Below are 9159 nucleotides of genomic sequence, written 5' to 3'. Positions count from 1 at the left end.
AGAGAGAGCTGTGGGCTCATCTGACTGAGGTGGAGAGGCAGATGGTGGAGATTTCTCAGAGCTCCGTGGTGGAGTTCATGACACAGGTGAACGAAGATGAGGCAGAGTATCAATACTCCAGAAACAAACACAGCCGGCAGCATCGAGGGACACGACCCTTTGAGGAGCATGAGGGGAGTGTGGGAGAGGAAGTCTTGGGAGATTTCCAGTATCAGTATCCGCAGACGCATGGGCCGGTTTACCAGCACAAAACAGAAGAGCAGGATGGAATGATGATGATGATGACATACTCCATGGTGCCAGTAAGAAACTTATACTGACATGATTGATTTATTTATGGAGATTACACAAAAGCAAACTGTGGATAAAATGTGGAAAGTGTCAACTTTAATCTCCCAGACTGCTTTCCCTATGTTGAGGGGGAAAAAATAAAATAAAAATAAAAAACACAAAGTCAAAACCTGACGATAGCTAAGTTAAGCTATAAAAAGCTATTACATACTTAATAGTAATGCATTTTTTGTAAGGTTCTTTATTTTATCTAGTTGTAACTGATAGATGGAAATGTTTTTTTTTTTTATGAAATGTTTCTTATATAGTATATACTGTAAAATTCTATTTTACATTTTATCATACACTGTAAGAAAACAAAAACGAACAAACAAACAAAAAGTCTAAGTCTAAATATCTGTAGAAATGCCTGTAAACTCAACATTATGTTATAAGTTTATAGACATTTCTAACCCTAACATATAACAGAATGAAATGCAAAATTCAGAATATGGATAAAACCTGCGAAAAATCAATATGGGGAATTCCTTTACATTAACACAGTACATTGTTTTACTTTCTAAGGGTGTAATGAAAAAATATATATTCAGATATAAGATTTATGCGCTATCAAATTATTGTATAATTATGTATAAATAATTATGTAGATAATTATTATTTTCATAAATGAAAAGTAAATGCTTTTAGCTCCTTTAAATTTGTTTTTAGTTTTGCTCCAGTAGTTACATAATTGGATTCTTCTAGAATATTCTTCAACACAGACCTGCAAAAACTTGAGTACAATATATGTTTCAGGTTAAAATTCTTCTGGACATTTGCAACAGTACTAAAGGTGTCTGTCTGACCGGTGAGTATGGGTCGTTTTTATTTTCACAACTTATTATCTCCTGAATCTGTTGTTTACAGTTTGGTTTACTTTTGGCTTTCACAGGGCCACCAGGACCACCAGGAATTCCAGGTAGGAAATGAACTATTTTAATGTTGTTTATGGGTTATATTCTACCACAGGAAAAAAAAAAAATAGATATGATGATCATAATGTAAAAAAGTGCTTTTTTTGCAGTCGTCCTTATTATAGGTGTAATTTTTCTGTGTAGTGAAATACAGTATGACAGTGCAAGAATTACAAGAAAAAACTATTTAAAATATTAGCACTTTTTACTTTAGAATTTCACGTTTAATTCAATCTGTTACTTGCCATTTCTTTGTACCTAATTGTGAAATTGTCCAAGTGAAATTTATTTCTACACCAATTTTCAGTGTAGCATTCCAAATAATGTGTTACTCACATAATCTTACTTTATGGAATTCCAGGCTTGCCGGGTGTGGACGGAATGCCGGGGTATAACGGAACAGATGGAATTCCAGGGTTGCCAGGAGAGCCTGGAGCACATGGAAAACGAGGAAAAAGAGGTCAGCTACTGTATACGCAAAAGAACATGGAAAATCCATCCATCATGCACATGAATGAATATAGTCAAAAAGGTCTTCTGAACGAAAATGTCCTCCTTTCAAACCTCTTCCTGAAAATCCGGCTGCTTTCTATAGCTTTTATCATCCACTCAAGAAAATAAGAGGGGAATTTTATCCTGCTTCAGTCACACAGCAGGATTCAGAGAGACTCCGAGATCTCCCACTGAATAAAGCAGAACTCATGATAACAGCTGACTGACTGCTCTGTTCTGAGAGCACAAGAGCCCACAGACATTCTAGAAGTGCCATTCAGCAAATCAATTATGTAGAAACTGAATGAAATTCTTTATACCGAGGTGGAGAAATTACCAGAAAACATTTGAATACATTTTATGATGATTTCATACTTTAAGTTCCACAAGCAAGTGATTATTTATTGGCAGTTTATGCTTCAAAATGCACCGTTTACCTGGCTAGGTAGATGTTACAAGCTGTTTAGAACCAACAACCACCCAGAACACCCTAGCAATCAACCACACTTGCTTTAGTTCAGAAAATGTATCGATATATTTACTTAAAATGTTTGTAACACTTTATTTTAAGGTGTAGTTACAAGTTACATATACTTACTATAGCAATAATAGTATATTATTAGTAGTAAAAGACGATGACATATTACAAATAACCAACCCTAAACCAAACCCTAATCTTAATCCTATAGTTTGTACATGGAGTTAATTAATATCTACTAAAATAAAGCATAACCGTAACATTTATTACATGACTGTAATAATTGATTCTGAATGATTTGAGAACTGTGCTGCATGAAGTCATGAATGAATGATTTTTTGTACCTGTGTGTAGGTCCTCCAGGTGAGAAGGGTGAGCCTGGTGAGAGAGGAGAGCAAGGATATCCTGGACCCCAAGGACCCCCTGGAGAACAGGGCGAACCTTCAAATGATGTCATTGTAGAGGGTAAAGACAAATTCTGTTTTTAATAGGATATGAGGATGCTGGAATATTGTCACAGCTAAAGGGTCTTGTTAAGCAAGACTATATTGACACTGCATTGTTGGATGGTGACCGTGATTTCACCAAGTACAACATGTTCCTGGATCAACATCCTTGTTGATCCTGGAACAACATTCCAATTAACCAATCAGAATTGAGGGATAACTTTTCAGGAAATGTCTGTTTTAGGCTTACGATCAGGGTTAGGTGCTTCTACACCCTTGTTAATCAGCTATCATTTCACACTGTTTTTAGGAATAAATTATGGGTAGGGTTAGGTTTAGGGGTAGGGATTGGGTTTAGTCTATATTTTTGGACAGTAATGTTGATCCAGGATCAACAAAAGATGTTGATCCAGGAACATGTCTTACTTGGCAAAATCACTGCGACCTTGTTGGATACTGCATAATAAAATAGTTGAGAACACATTTTTATTACAATGTTATTTTATGCCACTTTCCCCCCCGTGAGAAGATATAGTCCTGCCATTTATATGGATCTTGGACCTCCGTGGATCACAATAATGTTGGCATGATAAATGAGTGATGGCCATATTCCTTCTGCTTTAATCTGCAGGTCCACCTGGTCCAATGGGACCTCCTGGCCTTCCTGGTCCACCTGGCCCTCCAGGGCCCCCCGGGCCTCAAGGGCCAATAAGACACAGGAGCCACAGAGCACATCTCCACATGGGGAAGGAGTCTGTAGGTAAGTTGAATGGCTAAAATGCTAAATTTTGCATGTACATATTTCAAAATTACCTCATAATCCGTCTCATAATCAAAAACAAACAAAAGAAAACCATTTTCTTTATTCAAATTGAAAATGTATAACTGTATGTAAACTACATACAACTAACTAACTTTTTTTAAACTGTAATACATTAAAAAGTATTATTTTTATTACAGGAATGATAGCTACCATTGATAATGAGAATTACTAAACAATTAATGTACAGACACATTGCATTAGTTACAATAATATTTCCTCTTGCATAATTTTTGTCACAATTTACAAACTATTTTAATGTGATTTTCAGTAATCAGATTTCTAATTTTATTTATACTGTGTAAGTTATTTTTTCCCCTTTTGATTTTGTGGCAAATTATGACATGGACATCCAAAATTGGGTATAGTGACTTTCCCCCTGTAAGACACATCATAACATGTAATATGATATATGTAATCTACAGGTCACCTTAATTCAGTCCCAAATGATGACACCATCAGCCAGAAAATAGTATCATGGAAGATAAATGGTACCAACAAGGGCAAATTATAAGTTGTTATACATTTAACTACAGCTTTTATAAGCTTTACCTCTGACTGTGTGATTGTGTTTGGTAGACTGTGTCATAAAGTCAGTGCAGAACCCCAGACATTTGATGAAAATGAGCAGCACGTTTGGAGCATGGATGATGGACACTGCTGCTAATGACAATGAGAAGATCTGGGTGGCAGAACATTTCTCAGGTACTGAAGAGAGAACCATCATTCATCAATACAGCACATAAACCCTGTGTTTAAACTCTACTTCCATCTGCAAGTGTTAAATGTGATCAAAATGTTTAATCTTTGGTATTTGACTAAATGCTGTTATAGAACATATCTTGTATTGGACCTGGAATATTGCTTTTAGGATTTTCCCCATGTTCACAAATGTATTAGGACGTATCATAAAGGAGTACAACAGTATCGCAGCGTTCCAGAACAGCAGCAGTGAATCCATCGATGTCCGAAAATTTTTCCAAGGTTGCGGCCACACTGTACATAACGGTTCCGTATTCTACCACATCGCTGGAACTTCCAATATTGCTAAGTATGACTGAAGACAGATCTCCTTGATAATACCATAATTATAAGTCATGACATTGAGCCAAAAATGAAAATTCTGTCATCATGTGACTCCAAACATATGGAGGACTGGGAGTGCCACTTAATAAAACAAAGAAACCAATTATCAATCAATCAATCATAAATAAATAAATAACTTGTCAAATAGAAACCATTTAAAACAATTTACGGTAACACTTTATTTTAAGGTGTTCTTGTTACACCTTGTAAGCCAAACCCTAATCATATAGTAAGTACATGTAGTTAATGAATATTACTCAGTACGTAATTGTATAATTACACTGTTAACAAGGACACCTTAAAGTGTAACCCAATTTTATACATGTTTAAAATTTACTGTAGTTTACTGTAACAGTGAAATAAATGGACAGACTTTTAAAAGTTTTGGTAACAATTTTAGTGTCTTTTTTACACATTACCTGCACTTATTATTGTAATAACATTACATTATGCATAATTGCATCCAACTAAACCTAAACCAAACTCTAAGCACGTTAATTAATATTACGCAGTACTTAATTGTATAATTACACTGTAACAAGAAAACCATACAAAACACATTTGAAGCACTAATATGCATCTATCTTGGGGTAAATAAGATACAAACATTTACCTTGTATCTTCTATACCTTAGGATATAAGCCACGGCTTTATACTTTTTCTAAAATAAAGTGACCAAACTTTATGCACTTTATTTTTTTAAATATGTACTTAATTGCTTATAACTATTTATTAATTACTCATTAATTATACATTTTTAATCAATGCATTTGAAAAAAGTAAATGCAATGTAACTGTAAAATGTTAGTTACATGCAATCACAAAAGTAATATATATAACTATATATATATATTAAATGACTCAAACTACTAATTTATAAAAAAAAAAACATTGGTCTAATACTTTTCTTAGGGATAGTTCATCCTACAAAATGTACGTAATATAAAATAACGTAAAAAGTTAAAAATAAAAAGTAAAAAAAAATACTACACAAGTTTTAATCACTATTCTTATCAAATGTCCTATTACTTTTCTTAGTGATAGTTCAGCCTAAAATGTAGTTGAACAATTCACGTGTGAGCAACCAATTAACTTTTGGCTGAATCTTTGACACTCAATGGCTGCCATAGTTCTCAAATATCATTCACAATTTAATTCAAACATGGCATGTCAAGATGCCACAGTCCCCATTAAAAATGAACACATTCTGCTAAACCTCACCTTTTGTGTTCCATGGAAGAATGACTGTCACAGCTTTGAAACAACAGCAGAAAGCCTTTTAATTTATAAGAATACTTAATGTTCTTGTAACACGTGCTGTCAATTCTCCAATATTCCCAGGTTTGACCTCCAGACGAAGATCTTACTCACGCTGATAATTGAAAACGCGTTCTATCACAATAAGTCCTACCTCCTTGAGAACTCAAAGACATATTTCAAATTGGCAACAGATGAGAACGGTATGTGGATTGTATTTGCCTCCAACATTGACGACAACATAATGGTGGCGCGACTGGATGAGAAATCGTTCTCCGTCACCACATACATCAACGCCACCTATCCCAGGACCAAGGCCGGTAATGCGTTTATCGCCTGCGGGATTCTCTACATCACGGATACTAAAGACACAAAGGTGACATACGCCTTCGACCTCCTGAAAGAGAAGCCGGTGCCACTTAATAAAACAAAGAAACCAATTATCAATCAATCAATCATAAATAAATAAATAACTTGTCAAATAGAAACCATTTAAAACAATTTACGGTAACACTTTATTTTAAGGTGTTCTTGTTACACCTTGTAAGCCAAACCCTAATCATATAGTAAGTACATGTAGTTAATGAATATTACTCAGTACGTAATTGTATAATTACACTGTTAACAAGGACACCTTAAAGTGTAACCCAATTTTATACATGTTTAAAATTTACTGTAGTTTACTGTAACAGTGAAATAAATGGACAGACTTTTAAAAGTTTTGGTAACAATTTTAGTGTCTTTTTTACACATTACCTGCACTTATTATTGTAATAACATTACATTATGCATAATTGCATCCAACTAAACCTAAACCAAACTCTAAGCACGTTAATTAATATTACGCAGTACTTAATTGTATAATTACACTGTAACAAGAAAACCATACAAAACACATTTGAAGCACTAATATGCATCTATCTTGGGGTAAATAAGATACAAACATTTACCTTGTATCTTCTATACCTTAGGATATAAGCCACGGCTTTATACTTTTTCTAAAATAAAGTGTGACCAAACTTTATGCACTTTATTTTTTTAAATATGTACTTAATTGCTTATAACTATTTATTAATTACTCATTAATTATACATTTTTAATCAATGCATTTGAAAAAAGTAAATGCAATGTAACTGTAAAATGTTAGTTACATGCAATCACAAAAGTAATATATATAACTATATATATATATTAAATGACTCAAACTACTAATTTATAAAAAAAAAAACATTGGTCTAATACTTTTCTTAGGGATAGTTCATCCTACAAAATGTACGTAATATAAAATAACGTAAAAAGTTAAAAATAAAAAGTAAAAAAAAATACTACACAAGTTTTAATCACTATTCTTATCGTCTTACTCATTACTTACACATTACTGGATGAGAAATCGTTCTCCGTCACCACATACATCAACGCCACCTATCCCAGGACCAAGGCCGGTAATGCGTTTATCGCCTGCGGGATTCTCTACATCACGGATACTAAAGACACAAAGGTGACATACGCCTTCGACCTCCTGAAAGAGAAGCCGGTTAGTGTCAGTTTAGATCTGAGGGCACCTGGAGGGGTTCTGTCCATGATCTCATACAATCCCAGAGACAAACATCTCTACATATGGGACAGCAGCTACGTCAAATCATACGAAGTCCAGTTCCTCTCAGATGAATAATCAAAAATGCATAACATAATTGGCATATTTATAAGCAAATAACCAATGTTTCTGTTGTTACCCATGTGTAGTACCCCATATATATTTTTTTTATTTTCTTGAGTGGATGATATATCAAGCGCTAAATTGTCTATCTAGTGGTGTTCGCACTAAGTATTTGGACACTTTAGCTACCCTTAAATTTCAATGTGTTAGATATCAAAACATAAAACCAAGTGTCGTCGAACATCAAACAAACAGGGCTTTTAATCAACTGATTTTTTTTTGTAGTTTTATTAAATCAGTTCTCTTCAAGTTTACACATTTTAATCATTTAAAATGTGTGAACTTGAAGACAAGACATTTTCAATTCTGGCTATTCAATCGATTATCAATTATTTAATCATTTAAAATCAGAATTGAAAATATAGTGACTTGTCCAATATAAACTTGAAAAAAAAAAAAAACGGTATAAATCCTGCACACTACTCAAACTTGTGCAAATTACAAAATTTTACTACTAAGGTTTCAAGCCTGAGAAGGGTCAATTGACTGGAACAATGCTAATAAAATTTTGCAGATACACGTTTGAGTTTAGCGCAGGATTTCAGTTTATCATTTAAAGCCTAACAAACATCTTTGTAAAATGTTTAGGTTGAAAATTTAATTTGCACTTGGTTTTATTTTTTTTTCTAATGTAATGACATTAAGGAATTTTAAAATCTGACTTAAGTGTCTAAATGCAATTTGGGGCTACCGTATTTATTTATTTTTTTGGCATTTTTACTTTTATATGTTGCATTTTCCTTTTTTGGCTAACATGCATTTTAAGTGAATATTTATTAATTCATGCAGCATGATCAGTTTTTGCGCAAATTGTTCATAAAACCATTGTTATTGTTTACATAGAAATGGTTTTACTAAGTTTACACAAATTCATTCTCTTCTTGTTTCATGAATGAGGCCAAATGTGTGTAAATAAATAAATGGGATATGTATGTGCATTACATACATAGTAATTTCGTACACTATTTAATTTCACAGCATCACTTCAGTAAGACTTTTCCAGGTAACGTCACTCATAAACTCTACATGGTAAGATTAGGTATGTGCATTAAGTACAGGTGAATTTTGATTTTAATGTTGACTTCATGTTTATAGAAATGTATTTGACTGCTAGTATGTATACGACACAAAATATATTTGCCAAATATTGTTTAATTTATATTGCATGCATGTTTATGTAGCCACAAATGCTTGGAAATCCTGAAATAAACCCTGAAACATGTTAATCTAAAGACACGTGGAGTTGAAACAGTAAAATGAAATGACTTAATTCAAATCAAAAGAATTTATTCAACTTACAAAGGTAAAACTTTGACCATGACAGAACTACCTGTTCCTTCGGAAATACCAACCAGTGTTTTTGGGGTTTGCATTTTCACACACGCAGACAGATCAGGCTGTTCAATAAATACACATCAGACCATCGGTTTAACATTTAAAATACGTACAATTGACATGGTGCCCAGCAAATCAGACAGAAACACAAATATGATTTTAATAAACACCACATACATCAAACCAAATATACGACTATTCCAGCAGTTATGATAAAATCAAAAAATAAACTAAAAGCGTTACTGTGTTTGTACAAGCTATTGTCGTAAATAATTTTTATATTT

General features: G+C 33.3%; 1 protein-coding gene across 1 annotated transcript in view; it reads left to right on the top strand.

The window, feature by feature from the left end:
• LOC107700585 (gliomedin-like) overlaps positions 1-9093 on the top strand; it is a 9727-nt gene extending 634 nt beyond the window's left edge. Inside the window, exons 2-12 of the mRNA XM_016502302.1 lie at positions 3-302; positions 1087-1138; positions 1223-1249; positions 1606-1704; positions 2569-2679; positions 3292-3420; positions 3906-3971; positions 4060-4185; positions 4381-4531; positions 5908-6199; positions 7322-9093. Coding sequence (XP_016357788.1) covers positions 3-302; positions 1087-1138; positions 1223-1249; positions 1606-1704; positions 2569-2679; positions 3292-3420; positions 3906-3971; positions 4060-4185; positions 4381-4531; positions 5908-6199; positions 7322-7495 — 1527 coding nt within the window. The 3' untranslated portion in view covers positions 7496-9093. The remainder of the gene's footprint in view (positions 1-2; positions 303-1086; positions 1139-1222; positions 1250-1605; positions 1705-2568; positions 2680-3291; positions 3421-3905; positions 3972-4059; positions 4186-4380; positions 4532-5907; positions 6200-7321) is intronic.
• The last annotated feature ends 66 nt before the right edge of the window (positions 9094-9159 follow it).

This window comes from Sinocyclocheilus anshuiensis, unplaced genomic scaffold (genome assembly GCF_001515605.1).
Source record: "Sinocyclocheilus anshuiensis isolate Anshui unplaced genomic scaffold, SAMN03320099.WGS_v1.1 scaffold1372, whole genome shotgun sequence".
Classification (NCBI taxonomy): Eukaryota; Metazoa; Chordata; class Actinopteri; order Cypriniformes; family Cyprinidae; genus Sinocyclocheilus; species Sinocyclocheilus anshuiensis.
The sequence above is the reverse complement of the archived record's forward strand: the minus strand, read 5'-3'. Positions and strand labels throughout refer to the sequence as shown.